The sequence below is a fragment of the Peromyscus californicus genome, unplaced genomic scaffold, assembly GCF_007827085.1.
Source record: "Peromyscus californicus insignis strain IS unplaced genomic scaffold, ASM782708v3 Scaffold_6__1_contigs__length_162567912, whole genome shotgun sequence".
Taxonomy (NCBI): Eukaryota; Metazoa; Chordata; class Mammalia; order Rodentia; family Cricetidae; genus Peromyscus; species Peromyscus californicus.
The window spans coordinates 154,970,875-154,986,870 of record NW_026294584.1 but is presented as its reverse complement, the minus strand read 5'-3'; the positions used below and the strand labels follow the sequence as shown (position 1 = coordinate 154,986,870).

The window sequence follows — 15,996 nt, the reverse complement described above, 5'->3', positions numbered from 1 at the left end:
AGGTGGAAGGAGGGGAATTTGTGGTCAGGATGTAATATATGAGAGAAGAATAAATTTTAAAAATGAGTCATTGGCCTGGGAAGATGGCTTGGTGAGTTAAGTATGAGGACTGGAGTTCAAATTTCCAGAACCCACATAAACCTGGGAACAGCAGCAGGCATCATAATCGCAGAGCTCTCATAGTGAGATGCGGGACAGAGACAGGAGAATCCCCAGAAGCTTTGTGGGCAGCCAGCTTGGCTTACACAGTGGCAAACAACAAGAACCAGAAACACTGTCTGAAAGCCAAGGTGGAAGGTGAGGACTGACAGCTGAGGTGGCCCTCTGACCCCCACAATGTGCAGTCTGCCCATAGGTACATGCACATGTGAGATCAATAAAAGGTAAGTGAGATCACAAACAAGCTATTAATTGTATTTCTCTCATATCTGGCACATAGGAGGTCTTCCATACGTTTTAGTTGCATCCATTTGAATCAGAGATTCTCTCCACAGGTAGCCCTGGGTGAGCAGAGGCAAGCAGAATTCTCCAGAAAGGGATGTGGGCAGCTCTCTGCATGGAGCTACAGCAACAACAGGCTCCGGTTTCCCATGTAGTCTCACAGAGCACTGGCCAACTGAAGACTTCTAGAACATGGGATTTTGATGGGGAAAATTGTCTTACAAGTGATTCTTTTTAATCTTCAGATGAAGAAACCGGTTTTGTTCCCATCAGACCACACATGTAGCTTTTTGCCACCAATACCACCCCAGCCAGCAATCTTTACAAATTTATGAATGTTAAATCATTTTACATTCCAGGCACGAACACACTATACAGCTGATGTTAGTTTAGGGGAGCTTCATTAAGGAATGTTAACGAGTTCAAGGTAGGATTGTTCGATGAGTAGAGGTATCTGATAAGAAGTTCCAAGTGAAGTGAAGTGAAGTGATGTGTGTGTGTGTGTGTGTGTGTGTGTGTGTGTGTGTGTGTGTGTGTGTGTTCTGTTTGAGAACTTCAACCATCAGAGGACAGGGTGAGAGGACTTTGATACATCTGTGTTTCTAAGGTTTAATTGAGCCTTTTATTTCCCGTAGGTTTCAAAACCTGCTATGGTCCAGAAAGACGTTCGTGGACAACATGAAGATCTATAACCACAGCTTTATTTACATGCCTGCCTTCTCTATGAAGACGGGAACAGAGCCCTCTCTCCGTGTGTATTACACACTGAAAGATGTTGGTGCCAATCAAACAGTGCTTTTTGCTAACCCTAACTTTCTGCGGAACATTGGAAAGTTCTGGAAGAGTAGGGGGATCCATGCCAAGCGCCTGTCTACAGGACTCTTTCTGGTGAGCGCAGCCTTGGGCCTTTGTGAGGAGGTAGCCATCTATGGCTTCTGGCCCTTCTCTGTGAATATGCAGGAGGAGCCCATTAGTCACCACTACTACGACAATGTCTTGCCCTACTCAGGCTTCCATGCCATGCCTGAGGAATTTCTCCAACTCTGGTACCTTCATAAAATTGGTGCACTGAGGATGCAGCTAGACCCATGCGAGGGACCATCTCTTCAGCCCACTTCCTAGGGACCATAAAAGAAGAAAGGACCGGGTGGGGTATTTTTTGCTAGGTTTTCTATGTGACTTCTAAAAGGAATGGCCAAAGTGTATCATGGATTGGCATGATAGGAAACAAACAAAAACCCAAGCAAAACTTTGCTTTTGATGTTGGCTTGGAGAACAATAAGAAGTAAAATGTTCTGGGGGAACATTTTATATCATGCTGTGGATTTGCAACTGGGACAGCACCAAGGAGATGATGCTGGCAGATCACGTGTCTGTGGTTCAAATCCAGAAGATGCAATTCAAGGACCAGATGGACGCTAATTGCTGAGGCTGAGGGGCTCATCATGGCAGCATGTGGGAGATGCTGGGGTATTGCTGATTGTCAATATACACTGGCATCATAGTCATTTTAAAAGACCTGTCTTATTGAGACTGGCATTAGAACTGTAGGTTTTTAAAAATTATTATTTATTTTTGCCCTGTTTAGGGCTATGGGTGGGTGATGGGGTAGACTTACAAAATCCTTCCTGCTGATTTTTGTGATTCATTAAAACAAGTCTATGTTGACCAGTCCCTCCACTAGTACAGGTTTAAATAAGGATTACTTCTTGCCTCTTTGGTTAAGCCTACTTAGCATGAAGCTCTGTTGAAGTTAGACTGTGTTGATTCATAGTCTAGATAACATGAGACACTTCCTCTCCTCAGAAGTTGAGAGAGAAACTCAATTTTAGGTCCCCATTACATCAACCCATTGGCTGGGTTGCTATTATTTTCACAAAATCACTACATGTGCAAGTACATTCTTTACTTGTAAAGTGGCAAAAGTGTCTTCCTTTAATGAGAGGTGAAGTAGGTCACAGCGAGTAAGAACTTCGTCTCTGAGGCAGACAGACCAGAAGGCAGGGGGCCCTTTCCTCTTTAACATGAATATTTCCCTTCAAGATAACTCATGCGTGTGCACACATGAATGTTTTCTTTCAAGATAATGTGTGTGTATGCACACCTGAATATAGACACATACACTCAGACACACTATACAAAGTAATCAAAGATTATTCTCATGTGGCTATGAAAACTGAGTGCGCATGGCCTGGTGTTGGAGAGCTGCAGAGATATGGTATGGAATCCATCCCACGTTGACGTAAGTTGAGCTGGCACAGCAGTTGCTGTCAATTTGCATGCCAGCACGGGGTGCAAGCTTTACCCTCAAATATGTAATCCAGAATGAAAACTGCTCTCTTACTCATCCTGCCTCCTCCCCCCAAATCTCATGAATGGGCCTTGTGTTGAGCATAGTGACATGGGACATGGCTCACGCAAGTGAGCAGGTAGGAGCCACTAGCTGTGGATCTCCCCAGTGCCAGGTGGGGCTGCTTGGGCAGCTTGGTACAGCAGCTTTAACACAACACAACAGGGTTGCAGATTACGGCCAAATGTGTTTACTGTAGGTAAGGGACAAGCAGGGACATCTTTCAAAGTGTTTGTGCTTTGAGGCGTGTTAGGCTCCAAGGAGATGTGAAGACTCACGTTTATTCTTTCAAGTGTTGTCATGATGTAGGTAAAATCAACCCACAAGCTCTACTGCACCATGAAGGTAGAAACTTAGTATATTGACCATGCCTATGAAAACAGGGGGCTTTAAAAAGAAGGCGAACTTCCAAGATATCACAGTTGTTTAAGAGTTGCACATCTAGGGTAGGGAGTTTCCAAATGTGATTAAATACCGGGTTATTCTAGAAATTAGCATTTGGACTGACACTAGGTGCCACGATGGTGCACAGGTTGTGGTGATGTTTAGAGAATGAAGAGTTTGGGAGGCTCACCACTGTGCAGGGCTGGCTTAGTGTTTCTATCTTGTGCAGCAGCATCAGGATATCAGGAAGGCAGGGTGAGTTGTTAGTCATGTCTGTCCAACCCTGAATATAATCCTGTTTTGAGTGACTAGAAGTTAGTAATTACCTAAGAAAAAATACATTTTTACCAATAGATTCATTAAAAGTGTAAAAGGTCTAAGAAAACAACAAATACAAAGATTGATTAAGTGTGCATTCAGATGAATGCATTAATTGGTCAAAATCTAAAGAAGAAGCTCATAAAATGCACACATCATGGTTCACTGAGAATGCTGTCTGGGAGTCTGAACTTTCACTACAGTTCCTGGAACAGGTCCGTGTAATAGATTTGTGTGTTTAGTCTATGAAATTGTAAAGCTATTCTGCATGGCATCTGAACTGCAGAACGGAGATGATCAACACTGTCAGCTGACCTGTGCTTTCACCTGTGTGCTGACTTCCCTTCCCCCTCAGGTGCCATGAGCCAACACCTGAGGACATTTTTCATCGTTATGACCAGGAATGCTAGCTGCTTGTGGTAGGGAACAGTCATGGATAGTGGTCCAACAGCAACAGGTCAGCCACTTACCACAGAGAATGACCCAGAGAAATGTTAGTAGTGTGAAAACTGAGAAACCCCAAGGTAGACCAAAAGAAAAGTTTGACTGCTCATACTATCTGCCTTTTAGGACATAGGTACAATGTTCATGTCGCAAACAGCATTGCTGCAATCTTTATTATTTTAGAGTGACAATTCATAGGTGTGTTATATGTATAACTTTTTGTGTGTTTGGTTAGATGATGTAGTTAAGCAAGAGGTAGGTCTCATCACCCCCTCTTGTGCATGTGTGTGTGTGTATGTACATTATTTTCAGTAAAATACATGTTCCTACATAGAAACCTCTCCAGAATTGTCCTGTAGAACATTCTGGAGTACCCTTAGGAGATTGTTTATTATTCAATTCTACTTATTGAAATTAAGGCCTTCAGCTCTGGGCCTGGTCCATTAATGTATTTGACCTTTAATGGTCAGACAGAAGGGATTTGCATTATGGTGGATGTGTTCAATAAAAAGGATTTAATTCATTTCAGTGCATCTGGCAAGGGATGATGCCCCTCTCTACCACCAATTAGACAAATGCTTTAAGTGTGTGTATGTGTGCATGCATGGCAGTGTACATGAGAGACAGAGACAGAGAGAGAGAGACAGATAGACAGACAAAAGTAAGATTGCTTCATGGGGTGGGGACAGGAAAGGATGCAGAGACTGCAAATGAGCACCCAGATAGGAACTTCCGTTTTAGTCAACTGCAGCTTGAGAATTGCTTTGGTGAAAGATCTTTTCACACACGATGACTGTGGACCCATATACTCACTGTAAAGTGCTTTACAAAAGTGCATAAAAATCACGTGCCTGAACTAGCTTGTTCACTTTTATGACTTTGTCAAAGGGAGTGAGCAGAAGGAGGGACTTCTCAGCCCTTAAGAGTGCTGACTGCTTAGTTCCTGACACATGCTTCCCTGTACAGCTGCCTGTCACTCCAGTTCCAAGGGATCTGGTGTTCTCTTCTGGCCTCCATGGACACTGCATGCAAGTGGGATCATATACGCACACATAATAAGTGAATGCATCTTAATAAAGGAGAGAATTCATTCTCTAAAGTGGCAGATGTCCAGGTAGTGCCCTTCCTGCTGCTTTGCTGGGAAGCCAGTCATCTCTAGTTTTATTTTCTATGTTTGAAAAATAGCATCTGTGTGGCAAATTCTTGTCAGGAGGGATCTAATGAGAACATCAGTCACCAGTGCACTGAGGGATCTTCACCTTAGGAGCTGCTGTGCCTAAGCTTGCACTTGCTAATCAAAGCGCTCCCATGGCAGAGTCTGGTCACCTTGACCCAGTTGCAGCCCTGCATATGATCATGAGGAGTAGAACTCTAGTCTCTGTGTACACAGATGAACTTTCTGAATCCCCAAAGCTAGGGAGATAGCAAATACCCCATAGTTCCTGGGCTGTGTCTTTGAAATCATGAACTTCTAAAGCCCAGAGTCCACATTTAGTCTTTAAATGTGAGGCACTATACAGTTTCTGCTTTATAAGTGAGAGAGTCTTAAAGTTGTAGACAACACACACACACACACACACACACACACACACACACACAGACACACAGACACACACACACACACACACACACACACACACACACACACAATATGAATAGTATCTGCCTTATTCTCAGCCTTAATGTGCCATTTGACATTTTCACATATATCCCAGAGATGAATGATTGATGTGTGTGTATGAATTGAAAGGTCATTCATACTATTCATACTATCTAACCTTTCTCATTGAACAAGGAAGAAACATGCTTCTGCTTCCTTGTTTGGGTTTTCTCTCTGTTGCTGACATTTGTAGTTTCTTCTTCCTTTAACACAGAGAAACAAACATATTGAAGTGAATTATAATATCGTGAGCACTTGAGTCAAAGCCCTTGACTATCACTTGATAGGGCACAAAAGAGGAATTATATTTTGTGGTTGCTCATTTGCCTATGACTCTCAGTTTCACTGCTGTGTTAAAAGCCTTCTTGGTTTTGCTTTTCAATTGAAACTTGGGGATTCAATCAATGACACAAAGTTGTCCAAGAGTTTTATGGTGTAATATCCAAATATAGTGATCATGTTTCTTCTAGCTTCTGTGTAATTAGACTCCTCCAGGTAACTGTCACTTTCAAATGTATGTTTCATGCAATAACAGTAAACACCAAGAGATGTGACTTAGTCCAAAACAGAGAAAACTGGATTCATGGAATTCTGGATTTCTCTGTATAGTAACAGAAAGAAAAAATGCAATAGAGAAAAGATGTAACCAAAATGAGAACTAAGAGCAAATATTGATTTTGTTCTCTGCTGCAAAGGACCTATTGGGAGTGGTCTTGGCCTCAGAAGGAAGCTCGGCAGACAGGAAGGAAGGGATTGTTGTCTTAGAATGCATTTGCAAGAATGGAGTGGTTTCAAGGTAACCAAAAGGAAGTGTGTGGCCATGCCATCATTAGGGTTAGGATGAAAAGATGCTAGATGGACCATGAGCATGGATTGCAAGGCTGTTGCGGGGAAGACTCCAAGCTGGTACCTGTTTTCTCATGTGAATCTTGGAGGTCTTGGAGGCCTCAGGTTCCTGCGCCGCCCACCAGGCAGTGCCCTCCTGGATGCCTGTGTTCAGTGAAGCAAACACCTCCATGTCCCTCGGTCACCTGCCTTTTGATTTGTACTCTCAAGGTGAGTTATAATTTAGCTCTCCTGTCAAGATGATACAGCGATGGTGGTAAATATCACCCTGATGTTGACCGGTGAACGTGGTCACTATACACTGCACATAGCAAGAGTTACTGTTAACTTCCTGTCCCCACAATGATTCCCAAGAGAGGCGATGGCAACCTAGATTCATTACCCTTCATGTTTCAGTTCAATCTTTCTCCCTCACTCCCTCTCTCCCTCCTCCCTTATATTATTTATGCCCACGGAAAATAGAAAGTAACTGGTAATGTTGGGGAGTGGCAGAGGGTGCCTTAACTTTTCCTGGCTTGGCTCCCCACTTACATATTCCCTTCATGTGTTTGTTGCTTTTTAGATGTTTCCATGTCCGTCCAACTTGTACCTTTATCATCAGCAAGACCCTTTTAAATGTAGCAAATGGGACTATTTTATAGAAATTCATGATAGTATATAGGCCTTGGAGAAGTCTGATAATGGTGTGTAAATATCCTTTGCTCAGTTGTGGAACATTTTTCTAAGGTCTTTTAGGTGATAGCTACAGGAAGATTCCTAGAGTTAAGAATGTTTTTCCAGAAAATTCCAGTATTCAAGGAAGCAAGGAACCACCCTATTGCTGTTTTCCATTCTGTCGTCAGCACTGACAGGCTTCTCTCTCCACAGTTAGGGTGACTGATGGCTACTGTGGTGCACCATAGAGATACTACATATATGGGAAGGGGAGAGAAAAGACATACAACACACGATTCTAAAGCCTGCTTCATCTTTACAAAGCTCTATAATATTACTAGACTAATAGTTACCATGCAGCATACTGTGATCTGCAAAGTATTGGGGAATAGTTTACCTTTAGCCTCTTTCATTGCTCATTCCAGACTATTCGACAGGCATGCAAGCTGTTCTATCAGTGTGTATTTTCAGAGGTTGGGGAAGAGTCAAAATAGGAAATTTTAAATATTCTTTCTCGTGTACTGTCTACTGGTCCATGGATCTACTAATTCTGGAGCTTTTAGATCAGACTATAAAACCGAAGTCAGCATTTGAAGTGTTTGCAGAGCGGCGTCCTCCTATGAAGGCCAGATTTGATTGACAGCAAGTGTGGGGTAACCCAGTGCTCTTCATTTCTTTTCTTTTGGAGAATTTTATATAAAATGTAGCAGGGAAGAAAATAGGTTTAATTGGTACTTTTTATGGTGTGACTTGAAAAAAAAATGGTGCCTGTCTGTTGGCTGAGATGAACAGTGATGTGCCTAGAGGGTCACTGGAAAAATGTCTTTTCTTTGCTGTGATCATGAACCGTGGCTAGCAGTGAGAAGATTAACTGGTCTCAGTTCCTCTACCTCCCTTCCTCGGAGAATATTTGGAAGTGTACCCTGTGAATAAAATGGGATTTTTTTCAATGCAGTTTGTGAAGTCCTTTTATTTCTATGAAGGGTGTTTGCTGTTTCCTTCTCCGTTCTCTCTGTACCTTGGGTCTGCTTTGGCTGCCCTGTTTGACTCTCCCGAGACGAGTGAAAGATGTGTTGCTTAGTCAGACACTGTTCTAGGAGCCAGGATTATCGGGCTGGCGAGACGGCAGCTCAGTGGGCAAGGGAGCCTGCTGCCAAGCCTGACCACCGGAGTCTGATCACTGGGGCCCACAGGGTGAGAGGCAGCCGCCGGCTCCTGGAAATGCCCTCAGACCTCCACACATGGGCTGTGGCCCATGTGCACCCACACAGGCACACATACACACAAAGTTAATAAATACAATCCAATGCAAAAGTTCAAGCAAAAAATGCATATAGGATTGGAGTGGCTGTGTCAATACCACCAGCACGCAGGGCTGGTGTCTGTCAGTGGGTGAGGAGGCTTCCACCACGTCTCATGACGGGAATTTGATTCTGGGAACCCTCATGGTACAAAGAAAGTTGTCTTTTGACCTCCACATGTGTGCCATGTGAATAAGCATAAAGTAAGTAAATGATAAGTAATTGTAAAATAAATGCATTAATGTAATTTTTAAAGATTTTTTTTTTGTTTTACTTTTATTTTACGTGGATGGTGTCTTGCTGCATGTATGTCTGTGCACCATGCAGGTGCAATGCCTAAGGAGGGCAGAGGAGGGCATCAGATTTCCTGGGACTGGAGTTCTGAGTGGTTGTGAGCCACCAGTTGAGGGCTGGGACTGAACTCTGATCCTTTGCAAGAGCCGCCAGTGCTCTTAACTCCTGAGTCATTTATCCAGACTGAAAAAAACATTAAACACTGCGTAGTACAGGAAAGGACTCATCTTAGGCAGAGGAAAGACTACCTCCTATGCAAAGCAGAAAGGAAATCGTGCATCTACATAGTAATACTAATACACGTGAGCCTTTTTTCCCAGCAATAAAATTGTTCCTCTTTGTAGTGAGTCCATACGTGTGTCTAGAAATAGGCTCACTAATTGCTAACATGAGACAAGACATTGGGACTCCTCCTCTGCTCGTAGTGGGTGACTTTGAGAGGCCACATATACCTTCCTGTCAAAGTCATTTAGGTAATTGCTTTGTGCTCCCAGTCCCTTGGGCTCTGTGTCCCAGTTCTGTCAGACAGTTCCTCAGAAGGGGTGACATCAAGAAAGGCGCCCCGTCCGCCCTTTATGATACACTTCTTGGAAATTGATCAAGGCACTTGGTATAGATCTTACTAATTGTATGCCTTTGTTTTCACGTTAGCCTTTTAGGCCACAGCTGTTTTAGGAAGAAAGAGTCCACGAGTTAGGGGAGGTGAGGCACGGTCTTTAGTGAGTCACTCCACAGGCTGGGAAGACCCGTCCTACAAACGTGGGCCACCCTAACAGTGTGAGGAAAATGAACTTAGCTTCGGTCACCAGCTAACATCAGGCCGCACAATCCAAATTGTACCCAATCCAGCTCTTCTACTCTGTAAGAGCCCAAAGGCGTATGTACGCTCAAGATTTCCCACCAAGCCTGAAAGCAGGCTAATTACAAGTCATAGGCTATTGAGATGATAGGAGAAATTAAAGGAGGGTGATCAAACTCATTTCTAACTCACAGTCTGCAGTCCGGGGCTTTTGAAAACATACCTACTTGTTGCTGTTTCTATTATGCAGACAGACTGAAGGTTATTATTTGTTTATATCGCAGGAGCCATTGTTTTTGGGCAGAAACTGGGGAGGCGGGGAAACCACCCTCAACATTGGGAACATGTTAAGATTTTAACTTTATTAGTTTTTATTTATGTGTAGTGTGTCTGCAACACATGTGTGAGTGCTCCCGGAGGCCAGAAGATGTTGGCTTTTCTGGAACTGGAGTTACAGGTGGTTGTGATCCACCCAACATGGGGTGCTGGGAATCGAACTCAGGTCCTCTGAAAAAGCTGCGAATGTTCTTTGCCATGGAGCCATCTCTCCAACCCCATTTACTGGGAACATTTTTTATGATAAACAGTGAAATGAAAAGTTGAATTAAAAGACAATTAAGAGCTTACTGGTATCAAATTAGGTGTCAGTCAAGACTATTCTGATATTTGCATGTGGGGCGAAGACAAAAGGTAAAGCCTGGACAAAGACACTCACTGAGATGGAGTGGGGACTGCTGACATCGGCTTCTTACCTGGTGGCTGTCTGGGGACTGATTCTCTGCCACGTGTAGCATGAATCTTAAAAGTTCTTATTAATAAAATCAAACCTGAGGCCAGTTATTGGGGTGAATGCTGGTAGATCAGAGAGACACAACAAGCCACAGCCACCTTACCTCGCCAATTCCTCAGCTGGTTTTGTTTCCTCAGACTGGAAGCCTCTGAGTCCTCATCCAGAATGGGTCTCAGCTGAACTGTGTTGCTCCAAAGCCTGAAAGCTTAACCAGCCAAATGCTTAACCAGCCAAATGCTTCTAGTTTCTGGTCCTCACGCCTTATATACCTTTCTGCTTTCTACCACCACTCCCTGGGATTAAAGGCTCACTTTCTGGGATTAAAAGCGTGAGTCACCATGCTTGGCTGTATCCTTGAACATATGGATATCTGCCTCTGGAATGCTAGGATTAAAGGCGGGTGCTACCACTGCCTAACTTCTATGTTTAATATTGTGGTTGTTCTGTCTCTGACCCCAGATAAGTTTATTAGTATGCACAATATTTGGGGGAATACAATACCACAGCCATGGTTAACCCTCACCTGAGGTTTTGCTGGCTGGGCACTAGATAAGAAGCAGGTTATCCTTGGTCCCTGTCTGTGATTCTAGGTATAACCTCTGTACCTAATAAACAAACCATGTTGTACAGAAGCCCACAGAGGGAGTCCATCACAGGACTCCCTGGCATCCTGGTCATGCTGTTTTGTCCATAGTTTTTACAAAGTTGAAGTCTGAGATGATGACATCAGTCTCCAGAGCAGTCTGGAGCTGCCCACAATGCTCTTCCCCACGGAGCATAGTCTCCATTCTAACTGAAGTAGATGTTTATTCTGGGTCTTCCTTTTCTATCATTGTTTTCTGCTAGCACCAACACCTGCTAGTATTGCCATGTTAATATTACATACTCTATACACTATCTGTCTTAGTTAGGGTTTCTATTGCTATGAAGAGGCACCATGATCACAGCAACTCTTATAAAGGAAAACTTGTTTTTTCAGATTAGAAAACTGCTTTAATGGAAACTCCCCCCAACACACCATCTGGGGCAGGGTGGAATGTGGCCAGGGTTGGCCCCAGGGCAATACTGAGCCTGTAGTTGTTACCAAAATATACATCTGTCACTATTAAAAAAAAAAAAAACTGCTGCACCACCTCAGCCCCACACAGGTATAAGAATCATAAATATTTATACTCTTGCCACTCCTTCATAGAACCAAAGTCCAGGGAACCCCTCCCATAGAGACAGGGCAGGTACAATGTGGGCATCTGCGAAGGGCCTTAAGGCCTAGAGGTCAGCCCCTCCCCTGGGCCTAGTGAGAGGCAGGCAGAAAACAAAACTTTGGTCCAAAATTTGAAGGTCGGAGCCCACTGGTCTCAGAGCTGTTTACCCCAAGCAGAGGCAGCACTGGCCTGTGCTCCCCCTCAAGTTGGTCACCGGGAAGGAGGGGACAAGCGCAGGGACACAGAAGCTTAGAGTACACATGTACCATTGTATCATTGCTATCAAAAGTTACTTAAAACTATATCTTTCACATATAAATGGAAAAAGATTCGGGTATTTGGTCAAGTGGAAATATTGCTAGGCACAGGTGTCTGTGACTGCACAGAATAGAATACAAAGGTCACATGAGGCTCAGCAGCTAAGGATGACTTGAGCCCCGGGCTGGCCAGGGACATGGGATTATAATCATGTCACTTGATTATAAGGTAGGGGTGGTGGCCCCAGCTCCTGCACAGTGTAGGAAGCCTGTGGTGCTGGCTGCCTGGCTCACCTGCAGGTCTAGAGACAGACTGATGGCCTGAGAGGATGGGTGTGCAGCCACAAGGCGGGCTGGTTTTCTCAGGCATGAGAAAGTGGATGTGTTGGGGCACAGCTGTGACCTCATGCCTGAGCCCCTCAAGGCAAGGTGCCAGAGCAGACTGGGCCTCTGTATGTAGCTAGAGTTTTCCTGCCTGGCCCACAGTCAGGACAAATCTCTGTCACCCGCCAGTCCCTCAGCCACTCAGACCCAACCAAGGAAACACAGAGACTTATATTGCTTACAAACTGTATGGCCGTGGCAGGCTTCTTGCTAACTGTTCTTATATCTTAAATTAATCCATTTCTATAATTCTATGCCTTGCCACGTGGCTCGTGGCTTACCGGCATCTTCACATGCTTCTTGTCATGGCGGCGGCTGGCAGTGTCTCCTTCTGCCTTCCTGTTCTTTCTTTTCTCCTCTCTGTTAGTCCCACCTATACTTCCTGCCTAGCCACTGGCCAATCAGTGTTTTATTTATTGACCAATCAGAGCAACACATTTGCCGTACAGAACATCCCACAGCAACTGTAGCCCAAGTCATTTCCTGCCACAGCAAGGTGGACTAGATTTAGTTTAAAGGAAAACTTTTAATTGGGTGGCTTACAGTTCAGTGGTTCATTTCAGTCCATTATCTGCATAGTGGGACATGACGGCATGCAGACAGACATGGTGCTGGAAATAGCTGAGAGTTATACATCTTGCGCAGGCAACAGAAAGTGAACTGAAATACTGGATGTGGTTTAAGCATATATGAGACCTCAAAGCCTGCCTCCACAGTGATACACTTCCTCCAACAAGGCCACACCCGTTCCAACAAAGCCACATTCCTCAGAGTGCCACTCCTTATGAGCTTATAAGGGCCAATTACATTCAAACTACCACATTCCACTCCCTGGCCCCCATAAGCTTGTAATAATATTATAATGCAAAATGCATTTAGTCTAGCTTCAAAGTCCTCATAGTCTATCACAGTCTCAACAATGTTTTGAAGTCCAAAGTTCAAAGTCTCTTCTGAAATTCATGCAATCTCTTAACTATAATCTCTTATAAAATAAAAATAAAAAATAAAAAAAACAAATCACATACTTCCAACATATAATGGCATAGAATATACAAAACTGTTCCAAAATGTAGGGAAATGAGCATTGTGAGGAAATACTGGACCATAGCAAGACTGAAAACCAGCTAGGCAAACTCCAAACATTTATCTCTATGTCTGATATCAAAATGCTATTCAGATCTCCAACTCCTTTCAACTTTGTTAACAGCAACATACTTCTTTCTCTTGGGATGGTTCCATTCCCTGTTAGCAGCTTTCCTTGTGTGGTATCCCATGGCTCTGGCATTCCCAATATCTTGGGGTCTCGAAGGCAATCCAGGTTTCAATTTCACAACTTCACGAAATGGTCTGTATTCAGGGACATCCCTGACACATGCCTGGCCTCAGAGGTCATGTTAGTGGCATGGGCAAATTCTATAGTCCCTTTCTTCTATCCTTAATTCCAGAACCATGTGACTGAAGCTGCCAAAGTTCTGCTGCTTACTGGGGCTGGAACATGGTCCCCTCATTTAATTACATCTTCACCAACTTTCTGTTTTTAATGGTTTCCTTCACTGACTAAGCTTGGCTATCCTGAAACTGGATCTGTAGACCAAGTAGGCCTCAAACTCAGAAATCTGCCAACCTCTGCATCCCAAGTGCTGGGATTAAAGGTGTGCACCACCCCACCCAGGTCTAAGCTTTTCTTTAGTTCCTTTTCACAAGTCAGAAACTTAGCTGGATGGGATCTTGCCCTGAGGTCACCACTCCCTTTATTTCATTTCTTAGTTTGTTTATCTCCTTGAACACAGGGTTTAGCTTCATTCCACTTCCTGGTGCTCCTTTTCTCCTCAAATTGTACATTTTATATTTTCGCTTTCTCAACTTGCTCCTTTTCATTATAAATCTGTGTAAGAGTGAACAGTAATAACCACATAACAGAGTCTATACTAGGCTGTTTTGAGATTTCCTCTGCCAACAGACTTAATTCAAATCTCTTCACTTTAGTCTCAGGCAGATTCTTCAAACAAGGGCAAAGAGCAGCCATTTTCTTTACCAAAATATCACAAGAAAGATCTCTAGGCAACGTACTGAAATTCTTCTAAAATTACATTCAAACCTCCACACTATCCTTCTGATGAAGGAATACACGTTAAACTGAAGAAATACTGCCAAGACTTCGATACAGTGGGATTAGCTAGTCATCTAGAAGATATGTGCTCCATGAAGTGATGTTTTCTACAGATGGGCAAAATTAGTTCTCAGGGACAAAACCAAATTCTTGTATATTCCAACAGTCAAGAAGAACTTTTGTTTTAAGACTGGTCTCATGTAGCCCAGGCTGTCTTCAAACTCACTATGTAGCTGAGGGTATCCTTAAACTTCTGGTTCTCTGGCTTCCATGCCCTGTTTACTGAGCACTGACAATCAAACCCAGGATACTGTGTATGTTGGTGAGTATTCTATCAACTGAGTTACATGCCCAGCTTAGGGGGGAATACTAAAAGTTCCCTTGAGAGTGGGTGTGGAGGATAGCAAAAACAAATTATTCTTGAACTGATAGTAGTTTCCTAATGCAAAGTTAGTACAAGTGGACAGAGTTGCACATTAAGAACTGGGTGGGAAATAACTCCTTGAGAGGTTGAATACCATGTAGTATATGTTTATGGACAAAACCAAATTTCTTGAGTAGATGTTTGGATTATATTCAAATAATTTTATATGAAAAGATAGAATTAAATGTGGCTCTACACTTGGTAGTTTTCTGTGTTATTACTATTTTATTAAATTTTTAAAATTTCATCATCCCCTTAGCAGTATATGGGCATCTAGGCTGGTTCCATTGCCCCAGTTTTATGACTAGAGCAATAATAAACACAGAAGGACTGTTCACCCTCTGTTGTAAGGTGTGGGGCCCTTAGGGTGTGTGCCCAGGAGTGATATAACTAGATCCTACAATGGTTCTAGTGTTAACATTTTAGGGAACCTCCACACTGATTGCCACAGTGGCTACACCATTGTATACTTCATCAACAGTGGATAAGTGTCTCTGTTTCCCTAACTCTTCCCAGAATTTGTAGTTATTCATTTTTTTGATAATAGCCATTTTCACTGGAGCATTTCTCTGCTTGCTAAGGGTGAACATCTTTTGGAATATTTATTAGCCATTTGTCTCTTTTTGTTCTTGTTTTCAATCCTATAGATCATTTTTGATGGGAGTGTTTGCTCTCTTGATGTTTAGCACGTAGCATTTCATATTTACATCTGGAAGCCCCGTGTGCAACAGTATTTTGGAGTCTGAATGCAGCCAGTTATGGCAGTGCATGTCTGTGACCCCAGGACTTCAGAGATAGAGGCAAGAGGATCACTCCAAGTTTATTGCAGATCTGGTCTACATCATGATAGGCCAGTCAGATCTATACAGTGAGACCTGTCTCAAGCTGAGTAAAAAACAAAATAAGGGCTGAATGGAAAGTGACAGATGAGTTTTCAGTTCAGGTGCATTGCTTTTCTGGGCTTAGCTCCTCCCCCCCAGGATGGTAGATCTTTGAGATGCTAGATCATTTTCTTCGCCCCTCTTTAGACTAATGTTAGGACCTGGGAGGTTCTTTATCAGGGCTTTTGTTTCAGGGCTCAAATCAATGTCCCAACCTGAAGATCACCTCAGTGTTGGCCAGGGTTGGCAAGGTATCAATGCTTTTGATGAGCATTTCCTTTTCCTTTAGCATTTAATGTACCTGAACATGAACTGTAGCATAAATCAAACCATGGTGCTGGAAGAAAAACTACCCCAATTACTTGACATTGATAAGCAAAGAAAGTTTTGGAAGGAGTCTCATTTTTTAAATACCATGTGTGGCTTTAGTTAGATTAAATGCAGAAAGATAATTTCT

General features: G+C 43.2%; 1 protein-coding gene across 2 annotated transcripts in view; it reads left to right on the top strand.

Moving 5' to 3' along the window:
• The window catches only part of St8sia1 (ST8 alpha-N-acetyl-neuraminide alpha-2,8-sialyltransferase 1), a 150,327-nt gene extending 142,283 nt beyond the window's left edge, over positions 1–8,044 (top strand). For both annotated transcript variants that reach the window (XM_052719100.1, XM_052719099.1), the window contains one exon: positions 1,077–8,044. In XM_052719100.1, the coding sequence (XP_052575060.1) occupies positions 1,077–1,563 (487 nt within the window). In that variant the 3' untranslated portion in view covers positions 1,564–8,044. The remainder of the gene's footprint in view (positions 1–1,076) is intronic.
• Positions 8,045–15,996: the final 7,952 nt, after the last annotated feature.